The sequence below is a fragment of the Rhinatrema bivittatum genome, chromosome 2, assembly GCF_901001135.1.
Source record: "Rhinatrema bivittatum chromosome 2, aRhiBiv1.1, whole genome shotgun sequence".
NCBI classification, from domain to species: Eukaryota; Metazoa; Chordata; class Amphibia; order Gymnophiona; family Rhinatrematidae; genus Rhinatrema; species Rhinatrema bivittatum.
The window spans coordinates 700,474,539-700,493,379 of record NC_042616.1 but is presented as its reverse complement, the minus strand read 5'-3'; the positions used below and the strand labels follow the sequence as shown (position 1 = coordinate 700,493,379).

At 40.9% G+C, this 18,841-nt stretch overlaps 1 protein-coding gene across 2 annotated transcripts in view; it reads right to left on the bottom strand.

Moving 5' to 3' along the window:
- Nucleotides 1–6,614: 6,614 nt before the first annotated feature.
- The window catches only part of SLC26A7 (solute carrier family 26 member 7), a 311,800-nt gene continuing 299,573 nt past the window's right edge, over nucleotides 6,615–18,841 (bottom strand). Inside the window, exons 17-18 of one of the 2 annotated variants that reach the window (XM_029591660.1) lie at nucleotides 14,002–14,102; nucleotides 6,615–12,344 (exon numbers count right to left, since the gene is read on the bottom strand). In XM_029591660.1, the coding sequence (XP_029447520.1) occupies nucleotides 12,309–12,344; nucleotides 14,002–14,102 (137 nt within the window). In that variant the 3' untranslated portion in view covers nucleotides 6,615–12,308. Of the gene's footprint in view, nucleotides 12,345–14,001; nucleotides 14,103–18,841 lie in introns of those variants that run through there. The other variant, XR_003854875.1, reaches the window with a different exon arrangement.

The following is an 18,841-nucleotide window of genomic DNA, read 5'->3' as shown; positions in this document are numbered from 1 at the left end:
GGTATCCTATAGGCACCTCCAACGGCATCTATGAAAACAGCAGCAATTGCTAAAATATTCCAAAGAACCAGGATTCTTTGCACATTATGATATCTTATATTAGCCCAACTGAAAAATGATCAAAGATAATTTATACATGAGTTTATAGAAAACCACAAAGGTTGCTTTTTTCTCCTCTTCCCATCTAAAAACAGAGGTCTATGTGAACTCGAAATCTCTGAGGCAATACTGGTGCAAAACACATCTGGGCTGTGCACACAAAGATGTACACATGTTCTAGAGCTAGAAATAACCCAACAGGAAACTTCCTCAATGCCAGGTCCTCTAGAAGAGGGAACAGAAACAGTACGAATGGAAATATACATGAAAATGTCAGTGCCCAAACCTAGAAAATAGAATCCTTAAAAAGTATATAAACAAAAACTAAAAATCTCTAATGTCTAGTGCATGGCTACAAACCATTCAAGAGGCAGCAGCTAGTGCACTAGAACTAAGTTGCAAATCCTCTTGCTTAGCCTTGGTCACTGGCCAAATATCTTCCTTTTCACTCCTTCTCCCCCCTCCCCTGTTGATCTATTGGCCTGCTACAAGGATTAGGGGGCTAGGCTATCTTGTACTTTAATAATTTGATGCTAATAGTCAACATAAAATGTAAAGCACATTTTTTTATTTAAGTCCAGGGCTTTTTTTCTGATAATATTTGACAGTACTTAGTAACAGCATTTTTGTCCCTGGGGAGGGCTGGACAAAGAAGCAGAGTAGCTCTTCTTTGCTCTGTGTTGCCTTCTCCAGACTTATCCCTCCCCTCCTGATCTCTGGAGACTGCTGCCTGGGTAAGGAGTTAATGGATGGCGCTAGAGACAGAGTGCTGTTCTCTACAGGGCACTGGCCAAGAATGGGATATCAGACTTGGAAGGAGTCACCTGGGACAGAACCAGAAACCTGGTAATAGTCTACTCTATACAATAAACTATGCTGTTCCCTATATTTTTCTTTTTTTCTCTCTTTTATAACCACTTTATAATAGAAGTTTTGTGGTTAAGCCATGTGCAGGAACTGACTAACTTACCTGGTTTATGCATATATTTCCATTTCAAGCTGCAATTAGAGATCTTATAATTAATATAGAGTCTGCTTTAAGTTTTAAGCCACATATAAGAGCAGTAATAAAAGCTAGTTACTTTAAGCTGAGAACAATAAGACATTTTAAATAGTTGCTTCCTGTTGCTGATTTTAGAATATTAGTTCAGGGGTCAATTCTTTCTACATTGGATTATTATAATTATATATATATATATATATATACACATTCTCATATTTGGAAAGGCGTGTGATCCGGTAAGCGGCAGAGTTTGACCCACTTGCAGAAACAGCAACAAAGGGCTCTACAAGTGGTCCAGACTCTGCCGTTCACCGGATCACAGGCCTCTCCAAATATGAGCATGTTACGCTGTGTTTGTTAGATTTACATTAGCTGCCTGTTACCATGAAAGCTCAGTTTAAAATATTAGCGCCAGTGTTCAAGAACATAAAAGAAGCCAGCCCGAGCTATTTGAAAATTTTTCAGTATTAGTACATGCACTGCGTTCTACTGAAAAGTTGCTATTGGTTACCTTGTTGTTTAAAGATATTCAATTACAAATCCCTTGTAAGAGATCATTTTTTGTGTTTGCATCCGCATTGTGGAATGCTCCTCCGTGAATACTGAGGGCTGCAAAGGATCTGTTGAAATTCAGAAAGCTTTTCAGAACACATGTGTTGTCTTGGTGTTCCCATTTGTGACTTAGGGCCTCATTTTCCAAGTGGCTCGCACACGATAAGGGACGTTTCACACGCGAAAAGTCCCTTACCGCGTGCGATACCAGGATGGGGGCGGAGTCGGCCCCGGAAGAGGAGGAGTCGGGGCATCACCGGGGCCGACTCCGCGAAGACGCTGTGGACGACGAAAAGGTAAGGGCCTTTTCACGTCTGAGTTCGCGCCCAATAGCTACACCTTCTATGGTGGCGCTATTGGATGCAAAACTGGTAGCGATTGCTGCCGGCTAGCGCAGGACTGCCCCCCGGGTCGACCCCCCCCACCACCCCGCCCCTCATTACCTAAAGTATCGCAGGCCTGCGATACTTTAGAAAATGAGGCCCTTAGTTAATTAATTGGATTTTAAGTGTATATTGTCTTCAGATTTGTATTGTTTGTGCTTATGTTTATATGCCATATATTATACCTGTTTATGTTATTTTGTGATCTGCCATAGAACTAGCTGCATAAGGCAAAATATAAATGATTAATATGTATTATTTTGGCAACAAATTGTGTCATGGTGATAATGTTTCCAGAATCTAAATCTGAGAAAAATGCTAGTGGGGAAGGGAGAGGAAAGAGAAAGAAAAGCACCAATAGTCCCTCTGTCTCTCAACCTCCTCTCCCTGTTGCTTTTCCTGTCCTATAATGGTGAAAGAGCAAGTACCAGCAGGTAAGAGCACTGCACTCCTATGCCTCCTGCTGGTAGGAGGGAGGATGGGAAAAGGGGGAGGATCTTGCTGTGGCAGAACCCTGCAGCCATTTTCAAGAGGCAGGCTACTGTTCAGGACACTGGGCGGGTGCCCCAATACCCTTTCCCCTAAGAGGAGCCCTGCATCGGAGTACCGGCATCTTTCTAAGAAAAAAAAATTACTACTTGCTTAAGTCTATTTTTCTTTCAAAGAATATGAGGATTAGGCAAAGTTATTCAGTGCTAGTCAAATGGTTTACCTGCAGTATATGTTGCTATGGCTAGAAAAATTGAGAATTTTTTAAAGTAATACAAGAGGCCAGCCCTGTTATTTCACTGTAGGAACTTTAGTTCTACTTTCTTTCAAGACTGCTGAAGCTGGAGTGCATCACAAAAGTGCTGTGTCAGAGCTCCAAGAAGGGGAAAGAAGGCAGCTGTTGATAGTGCAGTGGCCACCACTGGCGTGGGAGTGTCACTAAGGATTAGTCTTGATAGAAACGTCCCTCCAGCCCTCAACCAGTGAGGAAACTTGCATCAGCCAGGTATACTGTCCTGGGAGTGAGGTTATAAAATACGGAATGACAGAGGGGTGGGAGGAAGGAAGTACAAGAAATATATACTCCATGCCCATTGTATTAACTAGAACATCTCTGATGCAAACAATGTATTATTTAAATTGCTTTCATTTGTTTTGTTTTTTTAAATTTAGCCCTCGGCAGAAGGATGTATTTAATAAAGAGTAAATAAGACATAGCTAAAATGATCAAGGAAAGAAACAGAGGAAGGATTAATGATTGAATTAAAATGACGCTGACAGGTCGGGAAAAACAATGAATGGAATTGAAACAATGCATTTCCACATTAAGGAATATTAGGAAAATGAGAGCACTATTTGCTGCATTAGGATTGAAACATCATGAATGTTTAATTTTTTCCAGTAATGCAGAACTACTATAGTTGTCAATGTGGGGGTTAAAAGGTGGTGTTGGGGGGAGGTTTAGAAAATTTAAAGCAGTGGGGGTCTATTATATGAAACACACAGAGTTAGCTGCAAAAAATATATATTATAACAGTTTAATAGCAAAAATCCCTGCCATATTACATCACTGCTGTCTTAAAACTGGAGAGCCTCTCAATCTTGTTCATTCAAGCTTTAATCAATTCCAACTGGTGACTGAATGTGGAACAAAAGGAGTTCCGAGCATCGTTTCTTTCTAGAACAGGACACTTGGAACAGCAGAGCGCAATGCAAAAGCAATCCAAGTTAGAGCTCATGTTAAACAGCCAGATTGGTTGGCTCCTAACCATAATTTCTTTTTTATTTTTGTAAATAAAATTCTACCAGCAGTCACTGCAAAACATTTTTATTCTAAAGAGCAAAGGCTATATTTTTTTCCTAATCAACAAGAATAATATTGTTCATCAACTGTGGAGTTGATTCACTTATTTACAGGCCATAAAGGAGGTCAGGGAGAATAATTATTCAAGTGCGTTGAGTGAATATAATATATGCTATAGTTGCTGACAGCCTTTTATAAAGAAATGCTATGTAAGTATGGATTCTTTGCTTGATACTTTTAATGATGATTAATTGTTTCCAACCAATAAAGTAAACATGGTTAATGTAGATGATTTGATGGACTCTGCTTGTAAAAGTAGTGAAATCGAGAAAGCTTTTACTCAGTATGTACATCACAGAAATCTAAGTATTATATATATTGTACAAAATGTTTTCTGTCAAGGCAAAACAAGAAGAACTATAGCTTTAGATACCAAATATATGGGGCTCTTTAAGAATCCTAGAGATAAGCTGCTAGGGATGTGCAGCAGGGACGGATTCGTCCGATTTGGTATTCGTATTCGTCGGGACCCAAATCCGTTGCATCCATTTTCGGGGGACCCCGATTCGTCCATTAGTTACATATGGTATTCGTTTCCCATTAAAGTTGAAAAAACCCCCATCCCAACTCTTTAAATTTAATTAACTACTACCCCCAACCCTCCTGACACCCCCCCCCCCCCCCCCCCCAAGACTTGCCAAAAGTCCCTGGTGGTCCAGTGGGAGTCCTGGAGTGATCTCCTGTACTCGGGCCATCGGCTGCCGGTATTCAAAATGGCGCCGATAGCCTTTGCCCTTACTATGTCACAGGGGCTACCGGTGCCATTGGTTGGCCCCTGTCACATGATAGGAGCAATGGACGGCCAGCATCAGCTTGTGCTCCTACCATTTCTGGTGACATCATAGGAGGTGTGGTTTGGGGAGGGGGCATGTTTTGGAGTGGGAGGGGGTGTGGCTTAGGGGCTACTCTATTCACTTCTATGGGGTGGGTGAGTATAGGTGGAGCTATGGGTGTTGTTTGGGATGGGTGAGGGTGGGGGCAGGGGCAGGTTGAGGACATGGTTTGAGGGCAGGAGGGAATGTGGTTTCGGGCAGGGCTACACCCATTCACTTCAATGGGGTGAGAGGGGTGTTGACAGGGCTTAGAGCAGAAGTGAACGCTGATTGGCTGATATCAATTTTGAGTGATAGTGTACCCATTATACACTAACCCATGATATCATGCCAGAGCATTGATGCAATACTGCCTCAAGTAGAATAATTCCTTCTGTTCCAAGCCACTAATGCCACCCCTAGCAACATTCAGTTTGTGCCATGAAGGTCTCCAACCCAAGTATTAACTATAAGGTCCAACCATGCTCAGCTTCTGAAATCTAGCTAGCTCAGAGTCCAAGAATTGGGTTTATATACTGTTAAACAGGATATACTAAATAAAGCAACCTTTGAATATGATACAACTATATTTTTCATATCTTGTTCTATCATCTGTTCGTAAAAAAAACAACATATTTGAGAATGATTTTGAGTAGTTTAGAAACAAAAAAAGATGATTTACTCAAATTTGTTCTAAATTCACATCAGTTTATTTTCATACAAATTATTATTACAGATTGCATAATCTTATACACAATACAAATATGGGTAAGTACATTTTCAAACTATATTGAAACAGAATGCATAGAAAATTAGATTATGCAAGATAATATAAGTTCATGCTTTTAAGATAATGCAATTCAACTCCAAGTCTTCCTATAAGTCTGCCACGGCTTTAATAGTATGTAAGAAAAAAAAAGTATGGTACATATCCAACAGCTCAAAGTGAATTATACCAGAGCAGATTTTGGCAGTTCTGTGAATTACTGGATTCTAAAATTGCCAGCAATCCACATTCAAGTCACATGTATTCACAGAAATTTGCAATTATTTGGCCTCGCCATTAACTTCAAGGCAAAATTTGAAGCCTGGGACAAAAATCCATGGGTGGCCATGAATTTCATGTAGCTTTAAAGACCAACACTGTCTATGAATAAAATCCAAAAGAACAGAGGGATTTCAGTGTGTAATATATGATTATTGATATACTATATATTTATGCATTTTAGTTAAATCAGCGGATTCCAAACTTGTCATCAGAGACTCCAGTTACTCGTTTTCCGCTTAGTGGTACAACATGTGGGGGTGAGGGCTGGGTGTTGAATTAAGTGTAAGAACTTGTTTTCTAAATCACCAGCAAGCCGATACAGTCGCTCTCCCTGCGCGCGCACCGGCCACTCGCCGGTGCTTGCGATGCAGTATTTACATTAGGTCCGGCGGTAGATCTGGGCAAAAGGAGGCGCTAGGGACACTAGCGCGTCCCTAGCACCATCTTTTTGACAGGAGCGGCGGCTGTCAGCGGGTTTGACAGCAGACGCTCAATTTTGCCGGCGTCTGTTCTCGAGCCTGCTGACAGCCATTGTCTTGGAAACCAGACACCGGCAAAATTGAGCGTCCGGTTTTCGGCCCGACAGCCGCGGGCCGAATTCAAATTTATTTATTTTTTTACCTTTTTTACTCTTCGGGACCTCCGACTTAATATCGCCATGATATTAAGTCGGAGGGTGCACAAAAAAGCAGTTTTTACTGCTTTTCTGTGCATTTTCCCGGTGCTGAATGAAATTAGCGCCGTCCTTTGGGTCGGCGCTAATTTCTGAAAGTAAAATGTGGGGCTTGGCTGCACATTTTACTTTTTGTATCCCGTGCGCATACTTAATAGGGCAATCAACATGCATTTGCATGTTGACGACGCTATTAGGTGCCGCGGGTTGGATGCGCGTTTTCCTCCCCTTACTGAATAAGGGGTAAGGGAAAATGCGCATCCAAGACTAGGCTAACAGTGCGCTCCGTCGGAGCGCACTGTACTGTATAGGCCTGCTAGGATGGTAAAGAACCAATGAAGACAATAAAAACTGCATTGGATAAGGAGAGATCAAGAGGTCAAGTTTCTAAGTCAGACAGCTGGGATACACCTTAATAGCATTCACCAGAACAACTGGGCCTACTGGTAATGCCATTTGTCTTTATCTGCTAGCATCTACTCTATTACTATGATATCTAAAATGATTGCAAATTAATGCAAATGAATACATGTGTATGCAAATGAGACATATTTGTATGCAAATATATCTCAAGCTTATATACTGTAGATATCCATGAAGCCAGATTTGCTGAGAGGGGTCTCTGAAAACAGGTGTGAAATTGATATATTGTGTTCAAAACATTTTCTGTTCAGACTATTGGCATGCAAACATTTATTAAACAGGTTGAGTTATTGTACATTATATATTGTAGCATTTGTATGTCAAATAAATACTGTACATGGCAGCAAAATCTAGATCTCTCTAAATTTTAATTACAAAATCAAGAAAATAAGACTTCTGCTACCAATAGGAAATTACCTAAATTAAGAACCTCTATTTGGTCATTTATAATTTTATCTTTAGTGCTTCTCCCTTTGACATAAGTTTTCATTTATATATTTAATTATCTAACCCAAAAGACACAACAGTTTTACTGTTAACTATTTTCAGGCTTGCTTTATTTATTTTTATTTGCTCTGCAATGAAATAATTCCCAGCCTCCAGGGCTAATGTACAAAAATGATCAATAGAAACATTTAATTCTCAAGTTTTTATCTTTTTTTCCCATAATGAGGCACTGATATTCTCTGAAAATTGTGACACTGATAAAAGCAAAGTTCTTTCTTTAGAAAGTGTTTGAAAATATAATTAGTTATTCTGCTTCAAAGCAGTTTGACCAAGGCTTGAAAGTGAAGGAATAAGAGCTAAGTCCCCCCAAATAAGCAGAGAAAAGGCTAGAGAAAACCTTTTGTGAATTAATAAATTAATTTGAAGATATAAACACATATTTTGTGCTAAGAGCTGCTTAGCACATACTAAGTTAGGTTATACTAACATGATTTGCTCTGCCAACCCAGGCCCAGGGGCGGATCTGCCTATTGGGGGATTGGGCATTCCCTGGTGGGCCGGTTAGGTTGGTCACATGTCATTTCCTATCGGACTTCTCTGTTTTCTTTGTAGCTCAACTGCACTAGCAGTTAGCTCCTTGTCTTTGCATGCAGACGTGCTGGGCTTCAATTTCAGAGGGAGCAAAGGCAGACTGGTACTTGTTGCAGATAAGTCAGCACCTTGATGACCCCTGCCTGCTGCATATATTTGAAAAAAAAAAATTAAATGCTGCTCTGTTTTCCAGTCAGAGCACTACCTGCCTTTGGTCTCCCTCTCTTTGATGCTCCAGTGGGAGCTGCAGTGTCCTGGCCCCAGCCTGCCTTCCTGTCTCTCCCACCTCCTTTTTTTTTTTTTTTTTTACTAACTGGATGAGCTGTCAGCCTCAGGGCCCTTCCTAGAGAGAAAAAAAAAAAAAAAGCAGTCTATTGCTGGTGTCGGTCACATGGTAACAGAGCTCTGTTTCCATCCTGTTGAAACTGACTGCCTGTAGCCTCAGAGACGGAAGAAGGGAAAGTAAGGTTGTGCAGGCACTGGCAGGCAGGCACTGTGACTGAAACCAGCACTGCCCTGGGGCAAGAAATTGAGATTTTTTGTGGCCTCAGTGAATCCAGTAAAGTTAAAAAGAAAAAAAAAAGCTGTGAAGGAGAGAGGGACTGGCTGGGGCCATCACTGCAACTCTCCCACTATCACCAGGATAACAAAGTGCTGGAGAACCTAGCAGCTGAATGCACCAGCTGTAGATAAGTTAAGGTTACCTGCAAAAAAAAAAAAAAAAAAGGCTGGGGGATTGGGGTTGGGGGATTAAAGCAGGAATTTGAGGACTGGGTGAAGGTAAGTGTGAAACTGGGGAAGGGACGAGCAGCCCTGGATATTGGAGATTTCTTAGTTCAAGTCTGACAGTAGAGGCAGATGTGTTCCAGGTCACATAATGTACCTTTCTAGGGTCAGCTTGGTGTGCTTTTGGGAGTCACTGAATCACATGGGCCTCTTTTAAAAAAAAAAAATCTCCCGGGGTGATATTTTCCTACAATCCGCCCCTGATCAGACCTCTCACTTGGTTCATGCCTAGAACAACAAAACTGGAATACTGGAGTGGTGTGTGAAGTTACTGTGATGTACTGTAAGGTTACCAGATAGTTACAGTTTAAAGTTAGAGTCAGGTAAGGCCATTTATTTATACTCGGGCAGGATAACTTTTAAACTGGCGTGCGGGTGCACATATGTGTGCACATTCGTCAGTCCATGCCCAGGGACATGGCCATCTTATTTTATGTTATAAAATAACCTGACCGTAAGCACAGGTGAACTCAATATTAAGTGGACATGCACCGGTGTGCGCAAATTCCGCTCCTACCGCATAGGTGAGGGGATTTTAAAAGGCACGCGCAACAATGCCATTGCCCGTTTTCCCAGTTCGTTCCCAGTTTGCCCAGTTAAGAGTTGGGATTTCCAGAACCCCCCCCCTAGTTTATTAGCCTCTCTTCTCCCCTGCTAGCCCCAACCTTTAAAAACTCAGCTGATCTGTCTAGATTTTTTTTTCCACAATTTAACACGTCCTCCATAGCAGAAGTAAAGTTATGCCGCAGGAAACCCCGGCGAGCGCCTGTACCTGTGAGTATCTGCAGGCTAAATTTCAAGTTAAAAGCCAGGAATCACCATGCCCCGCCCAGAACACGTCCATACCCTGCCCCTTTTTTTGAACTTTTCATTTCTGCACGCAGCGGCAAGTATGCGCGGATCAGGGCATCTTTTAAAATCCGCTTTGACATGCGCCGGCCCATCATATTCATGCATTCCCTTGCTTTGACGCACGTTGGGCTTTTAAAAATCACCTTTAATCATGTATTATGTCATGATTAAAGTCAGATTTTCTTACGCATGCTTTCTGGGTATATAACTAGATTTTAAAAAAATGAAAACAACTGGTTTAACCCGTTCACAATGATCTGGAGTCATGTATAAAGTTATAAACCATGATGAGCTGGCCTTAACTTAGAGCCTATCAAATCTTGGGTAACATTACATAGTGGTAATATGGAGACTCAGTATTTTTAACTAACTTTGGGCCTAACTTACTAAGCTTTTTCTCATAGGTACAGATTGGGACAAAAACCTTAGTAAACCAAGTCCTGCTTTCATACTAAGCTAGAAATTTTGGCACACCATACCTACTCACGTAACACTATGCACATGGACATGCATATGCAGAAAATGGCAACAACTGCAAATTTTGCAGCATCAAGCCACATGTAAAAATAAATACATTTGAGAAAATAATTTAAAAAAAAAGAAGGGTTCTTGAAAGAAGTAAAAGGCGAAAATGTTGCCTTTTTTTTGTCTGTTTTTGTCAAAACCATTTTTATTAAATTCTAGGCTTCAAAAATTTGTAGAAATGGAATTTTCCTATATTTTTTTGGCAAAGGTAAAAAGTCTGGTTAGAGTTCTCAGGATCTGAGGCAGTTCATTCTGCCTTATATTGCACTTCACAATACCGGGAGGATCCCTTGCAAATTATGCAACCAGAAACCCTCTCAACTGATATTTACATTCTAGGTTTTATGACAATTGGTTTGAACTAACATTATAGTATACTAATACAGGCAAAGCATCAAATAATTGTTACACTAATACTAAATACAGTAATGTATTAATTGAATATACAGTAAGAATTAAATCCAAATGGTACACAAGCTGCAAGCATGCTCATCCACTTTTCCACATTGACTTCAATGTAATAGGAAATAACCAATGAAATGAAGAAACAAATATGGGGTTTTTTGTTGTTTTAAACAAACCTAATGAATGTGATCTACAAAACCAATGAATGAACCTAATTTCTTCACCCTGCACATCCCTGTTTCTTTCTCCCTCCCCCTGTAATCTCTTACCCTTTCCCTTCCCTACCTTTCTCTCCGCTATAGCATCTATACCCTCCTTACCCCCAGTTCTTTCTCTCTGAATTCTTCTCTCCACAATCTCTTGCTTTAACCCTTCCCTATCTTTCTTTCTTTCTTTCCCAGGGTCTTCCACCTTCTCCCATCCTCCGTTCCACAACTTCATCCCCTGGATTTGGATTGACCACAGTCATAGACAGGATACCGAGCTTGATGAGCCATTGGTCTGACACAACATGGCATATCTTACATTCTTATATTTCCCCAGTTTTATTTCCTTATTTTTTATTTATTTTATATATATATTGCACTTTTTCAGGCACTTCACAGTGGATTACATTCAGGTAGTACACGTATTTGGAAAGATGGGAGCCTATTTCTGCCACTCTTGAAAATGTTCCAGGCCTTGTCAGGACTAACTGATCTGAATCCATGGTTTCTACTTTGAAGACTTTCAGGCTTGCAGTTTCACCAAGGCAGAGAGTGAAGAAGTGACTGCAGTGCCTTAAGGGTTGGAGTCACAATGGAGGATGGGTGCAAGACTGAAATACCTATGAGAGAGGAATGTGAAGGAGCCATTGTCTCTGAGGGCAAGTTGGGTGGAGGACAGAAGGCCTCCAAGGGACAAGGGGTGTGAAAGAATGGTGGCTTGATTGGAGGGTGTTGATGTGCAGCAGACCATAAGAGGGAAGAGTTGTTTAGAACTGGCTGGAAGGGGAATGGAACAACCAGGTTCTAAGGAGGGGTTACCATGTGGAAGAGTGGCAGCAGTGAGGTAGGAGATTGAGGATTGACAGCCTGAAGGGTGTATATGGTATGGGGGAGTTTGGGATGCAGACAGATGAGAGACTACAGTTGCATGTGGTGTTATCAAAATCAGTGCCTCTTCAGGCCATAATGGGACTCAGTGGGAATTTACAATACTAGCAAAAGTGGTTGCATACATGTGATACACTTCCATGCACATGGAATTCTCTCTCTTTTTTTTTTTTTTTAAACAGAGGTTGAAACATCAGACTCACTACAGAGGTTTAAGGCTTTATCTTCAGAACCCAAAAATACAGATTTAATAGATTAAATGAAAATTAAAATGCAAAAATAAATTAAATTCTCTAAAACAGATTTGTTTTGTTATCTTGCTTAATAGATATGAATTAAGTTTGCTGAATTTCCCTTTGGTATTAAAAGGGTACTATTTTTTCACAATCATGGTTCATGATATGCATTAGCAATTTCACAATCTGATGACGATTCTGATTCAAGATCAGATTAATCTTATCCATAATAATAATAATTAAAAAAAAACTCAGCTAAATTAGACTGTTGTAATAACAGTATTTTGGTCCAAATAAAATCTCCTTGGGAAGAAAATGGGTGAGATTTAGGATCATCATCCGGGATTACCAAACGGCAGACAATTTTCCCTTCTAGTTTTCAGCAGTACTAAAGTTCAAACAAATGCTGTGCATTTCTTCCTCAAATCATTCACGAAGCCATGGAAAAGAAGAAGCAAGAAGGGTCATTTTACGCTGAAGCTTCTGCTTCTTGGACAGTCAAGATATCCACCCAATAAATGCAGACATCAAACTTCACTCTGTTCATTGAGCTTACCGCAAGCCTGAAATTAAGCACAAGGAACATATTACCATATATCATGTACACTGTTTCTTCAACAGTAGTCACGAACAGCCTGAAATTTTGTAAAAAGAAGCACAAGCAGATTCATCAGTGAAAGATATACAAATTGAGTTGCATTTTCCTCTAGTTTGGAAGCACCTGCATTAGGTATCATACATTGAAAGTGGCTTAAAGATGCCAGTTGTTTAAATTTTAATCACAGAATTTAGCATACAAAAGTATCAATGTAGGCATAGTTACATGGTTTAAGAATGAAGTAGGTGTGCTTCAGTCACCATTAATATGAATTCACAGTGCACATGTACATAAAAAACTAAAAATAGAAATATTTTCTAATTCTTTTGCTTATACTGCAGTACAAAAACATTTTTCAGTTTTTGTTATGCTTTCTAGTAATATTCTTCTGCTTTTTCTTTAAATCAGGTGCCATATTTTATTATAGCTTAGTAATATGAGATGCAGTAAACATTTTTACACAAAGTTCAAATTAAGGGGGTCATTTTCTACCCCTTTTCGCATGTGATACCTAGATCGGGGCGGAGTCGGGGCAAAGTCGGCACCGGAAGAGGAGGAGTTGGGGCGACGACGGTGCGGACACGGCGGAATCTTCACTGGCAGTGATAAGGTAAGACCCGTTATCGCCGCCAGTAGCGAGCCCAATAGCGCCACCTTTCACAGTAGCGCTATTGGGTGCGAAAGCCGGCAGCGATAACATCGCAGTGGTGTGATCGCTGCCGACTTTCGTAGGCCCGCCCCCCTGTTACCATGGGATTCACAGACCTATGCACCATTAGAAAATCCAGGCCTAAGAGACAGAGTCGATCTTTATTCCAGCAAGGCTGCCTAATTTCAGTCCCACACACTGTTCTGTAGAGGGGTAATTTTGTAACAGATTGCATAAAGTAAGCGGCAATTTTCAAAAGAAAATTATGCACATATATGATATGCTTACTTTCCCTGTTGAAAATTATCATGTTTAACTGGACCTATAACTACGGATCGGTTAGCGCAGGAATGAGGTTTCAAACTAAGGACATGCAGAGTGTGATTGTGCTCTGCATAATCATTAGCTTCATGAATTAAATGCAAAGGCCCATTTTAATATGTGCATTAAGTTTAAAAGATTATCTATTGTAACCATCTAAATTTCTGAGGCCTAGGTATAAAGCATTTTTCCCATAGACACAAAAGGTTCTGATTCATCCAAGTCTTTTTCCATAGACACAGATTGGGAGAAAATCCGCAGTTATTAGGCACAAAATGGGTGAAAACCTTTTAGTGCATAGGTTCCTTCATGCAACTCAATGAATTGGCCCCAAGCAGCCAGACAGATGCATTCATACCAGGTTCCAGTGGAGCTGTGGTCTGGGGCCCCTGATCAATGACTGTCATTGTGATGACTGGGCTACATGAGAGAGGGTAAAAATCCCAGGTGGGCATGAAGGAAGGCTTATGGCACCATAGGCCAAAAAAAACCAAAAACCAGTTCTAAGTTATACATCAACAATTTTAATCTGTGTTTACATTGAAAAAATAATACAGCCACATTGGTTCAACATATTCTATGTTAGCTTCAGTACAACTAATCTTTGATTTTTACAAGATAAATAAGCTTCACATTCTGAGATTAGACTCACCTTGCTTAACCGTAAGGTCTCAATGGCAACAGAAACAGAGTCAAAGAAAACAGGATCCTCATGTTTCAGGCCACTGCACTGCAGCGCTTTAATTAAGGATGCTGGAATGAAAAAAAATAGAATACTAAAAGTATTTCACTTGTATTCAGACAACTCCTGCAATTGTTTTCTAGAATTTTATCAACAAATTTTTGTGGTAAAATACATGTATTGCATAAAAATTCTTAATATATTTAGCACAGAAGAGTATTAAGAAATTCTTTGTCCAAACTGGTTTTGCAGTAAATAATTTAAAGACTTATTTACTTACACTACACAATCAGCACTCTCCCAAGTATGAAAAAAGACATGCAAAACCTACAAACTGTCAAATTCTGAAGTCATTGGGAAAATTTAGAATGAACAAGAAAAACAGAAATAAGAGGAGAAAAGCAGTATTTTTAAGTTCTGCCCAGAAAGAGACTATTGGTAAACACTGATTTGCTCCATAGCAGTGAATTCTAGAGGAGATTCCCTGCCCCAGGGAAGTCCCCCCAAGCATCTGTTTTAGCCAACCTAATCTCAAAGTGACTGAAAGGTTTCCTGTGGGAGAGTTTAATCAATAGTGCTGGTGAGATATTACTATACCCACATTCTTTTTTTTGTTCTACTGCTTCCTATTTACTAGGCTCTTTTACTATACTCTTTTTTTTTCTTGACTGAGTCCACTCTTCAGTGGCTCATACATTATTCAAATATTGCATATATCAATGGAGTGGTTTCATGACGTTCTCAGAGAAGACGGTGCGACGGTATTGCAATTTTCTCTGATTCATACGGTGACAGTTCTTAAGTAAAAACCATTTCCAACCTTTAATACAATATCACCTTTTCTGGAACTGAATAAGTAAAATCATCATAAAAACTGAATTTAATGGTTTGGGTGGGTTAACTAGCAAATGCATTCTTCTAAAAAAACTGTTCCACTAGACCTGCAGCTTTAAACTACAGGTACAAAGAACAGTTCCAAGCATGGGCAATTTAAAAAATTAGTAGGGCTCATTCTGCTTAAATGCTATATTGTGTGACTCGAACAAGCTGCATACATAGAAGCCAGTGCAATACATACATTCTGTGCAAAAAATTTTTTAAAATTCTGTGTAAAAAATGTACAGATTCTGCACACAATATTTTAAAATTCTGCAGACTTTATTTGTTCAGCTAAAACAATCTAAATACTGAGTAATAGTTAATTTATAATGCAATACAGAAAAAAGTATTATTGAAAGATACAGGATTTTTAATTTATTTGCACAGATTTTTCCCATCATAAGGCCTGGCCCTTCCCTCCTCAGCTCAATGACTCTTCCCAGATGTCTCCTCCTTCATTTGAACCCCTTCCCCATGCTTAATCGCTCCTTCCTCTTGGGTCAAGTCCTCAGTTAATTTGTTAATTCCCCCTTCCATCACACCAGATTTCTCTCTTTGCCCCACCAGATTCAATTGTCACTCACCCCTCAACCCCCAGGAAGCTCCTCACAATGTTTGAACTCCTCCCCAGTTTTCTCTCTGTACCCACCCCAATCCTCTCCCCCTCATCCCAGCAAGATCCCCCGACTATCTCTCTGTCTGCCCTCGCCTCTTAGCAAGACTTTCAGTTTCTCTCTGTCTGCCACCCCACAGACTTGATTCCCGGAGAAAGGCAGATAGAGAGAGAGAGAGAGCTCCCTCTCTAGTTCTCACCCCTGCCCCCTCCCCACTGGCTTTCTCTTTGTCTGCTAGCTCTCTCCTCCTTCTCCCAAGCTTGCTGTCTACCTGGCTTATTCAGGCTCCACTGGACCCTGCTGCTCCCTCCTTTGTTTGGGGCTTACAGGCCATGGCACATGTTGCAGGCTTATCTCTGCCAGCCTGCATGGGCCCACACTGACACGCCCAAATCTCTTCTGGTCCACTTAGGAAAGCCTGCAGCTGCTCCTTTCTCATTTCCAGCTGACACAAGTGCTATTCCTTCCTTCCTTCTGGTCCTCACAGGCCTCCACTGTCATTTAGCTGCTGCTGTTTTCTAGTCTCTATGACTAATTCTGCGAGATAAATGCAGAACTATGCACAATGCAGAATAACCCCAGGAGTAATAATGCAGAAAGGTTAGATGCACAGACCCTGTACTGTTTATTATAATAATTTGGCAAGGCTGCCATACTTTGCAAAAGCTGTAATTTGAGGATTATCTTCCACGAAAGCCATAGAGAGATGTTGTAGGAATCCTGTCTGCAACCAATGAATTTCTACACTAGGTATGATAGGAAATTATTTTCATGTCAGCCAGCAATAGTAGCAGCCATTAACTAGGGCAGCCTGGACATCCAGGGCTCCCCCTACCCCACCAGCCTCTCTTTCTTCCCACCCGTGAGTTCAACTATAACAATAACACAGCAAGCAAATAATATCACATAGCACGCTGATTGGATGCAAATGGCTGCAGTCATTTATTATATGCCCTGACAAGTAAATCTAATTGGGGTGCCGAGTCCTACATACCTACCCACGCTTCCTCCACAGGGGTAGGTACCAATTCCAAATGGAATGTTCCGGGGTCTTGCGCCCACGACCCCTAATAGGTGTGGTTAGGGAGCATCCTGGGAAGAACCCTGTGTATGTTGCTGCACAGCAGGCCTACCAGAGCCCCTCTTCTGTCACATTCCAGCCAGTGAATATGTGAAGGCCCAATCCCCGGCCTGACATCTCCCCCCTTTGGCCATCTGCTGTAAAGGTTTGGCCCTGGCCACTAGCTTCCATAATGGCACCTCTCTGCCCCCCCCTGTATCTTCTGTTCTCCCTACAACTTCCCTCCTGGACTTGGTCACCCCTATTATAGGGATCTCATCATGCGCAGGCCAGGGCATAACAGACTGGCCAGCACATGAGGAGTCTCCCCCCCAACAGGCTATGTCTCATGCATCCATATTATTAACCATTCTCTGTAAGGCTCATAGAAAGAGATCACTGCCCATATCTGACAAATGCACCCCATCCCGTGCATATAGTTCAGAACAGTGAATGTAGACTCATTCATGCCGCAAGTGGAAGCCACCAATCTGCGGCAAGGTCTTGGCTACTTGACCCTTCAACTTGGTGAGATAGAGCCACCACCAGCTGCATCCTAACATCCACTGACATGGTATAATTTCTGACCAACAAATTTTGGTGCCTGGCCACTCCATGGCTATGTGACTCAAATCGTAACTAATGTTATTCAGTAGAGAAGATCCAGCAAGCCAAGACAGCTTCCCCAGATCAAAGAAGAGGCCACATTTGTTTCCAGCACATGCCTCCTTGCCCAGGCTGACTGTCCAACCTTTTCCCAATAGCCCAAGATCCAGATGGAACTTCCCATGAATGGCCCTTCTATGAACATGAACGATAAAAGAGTGGTCGATAATCCAGGCAGAATGATAAACAGCGGCTGGAAGTGAGCAAGCAGAAGTTAAGCTTTGACAGAGACTGCACTTGGCACATGTGCGGTAGAGCCATTGTCATGATGAATATATGACACATGTGCCCTGGATCGCCACCTCCCCATGCGGCTCCTAAAAAGAACTAGTGAGTACCAAAGCACTCACTCTGCAAGCCTGCTGATGCCATGGCCTTCTCAAACACTGCTGCAAACTGGTATCTTCTTAAGCGAGACCTATTGCAGTGGAGCAAAAGTAGACCAACCACTTTGGGGCATATAGCTACGTAGTTCATCATGGCCTTAACCAGACATGTCACCAAACCCGGCACTGCTGTCAACATAATAATCTGCCCTCATGCTGTCTGGCCTGTGTTTGACTGCCTCAAGCACAACACCAGCTTGCACCCTCCGATGCTGAAATCAGACCAAGCAGCCCTCTAAACTCCATAGCCCCCCTTGATGGTACTGTGAATTTGCTAACGCATAATGCTCAGAAAAACACTAGTGAATTAGAAAAATGCACCTGGCTAAACTAACTACTCCAATGCTTAAACATATAAAGTATGTCTCAACGAGAGAACGAACATTCTCGATAGCTGGAATCCATCTATGGAACAAAATACCCACAGATCTACGCCAGGAACCATGCCACAAGAAATTTAAACAGAACTTGAAAACATGGCTGTTTAAACAAGCATACAATTTGTGATCTCTTCCCTTCAAATTATTATATTTAATATGACATTTTTATAATAATATCTATTCATACCAATCAGTTACTATTTAATAACGCTAAGTTCTCCTTTGGCGAACTATCTACTTGCAATATTCTTTTTATTGTAATTATCTGTCAAATAATTCTGACCTCCAAGAATTCTACATCTTCTTTTATTCTATATTCCCAATGTGTAATATTTATATGGTTAATATTGGACTGTTACTCTTGATCCTCCAGCCCCATGCGCCCCTGCTGAATGTAGTTTAATTTATTTTAATTATTTATAGTTTTAATGTTATCAGCTATGTTTCATCATATAATATTTTGGATTGTAAAGCTAATTTAATGTTCATTGTAAACCGAGGTGATGTTTGCTAATGAGCCGCGGTATATAAAAATCCTTAAATAAATAAATAAAAATAAATAGTGAAAAAATGGCCCAGAACAGTATGGTCTCAAACCCGTCAGTGGCTATGTCAGGCAGAACACAGTAAAGTCACAGCAGCAGCTTGTGTATCAGTGGCCTCCATGTGTCATGAAGAGGTAGCGTCTCCCTGGCCCAGCCCTGCATTATTCTTTTGACTGCAAAATATTGTGCTTCTACTTTACCATATTTAAGTTTCATAAAGATTAATAAGGCTGCAAGGTGCAAGTGGACCATGTTCCACAGCCCATAATCGTGGCCATAC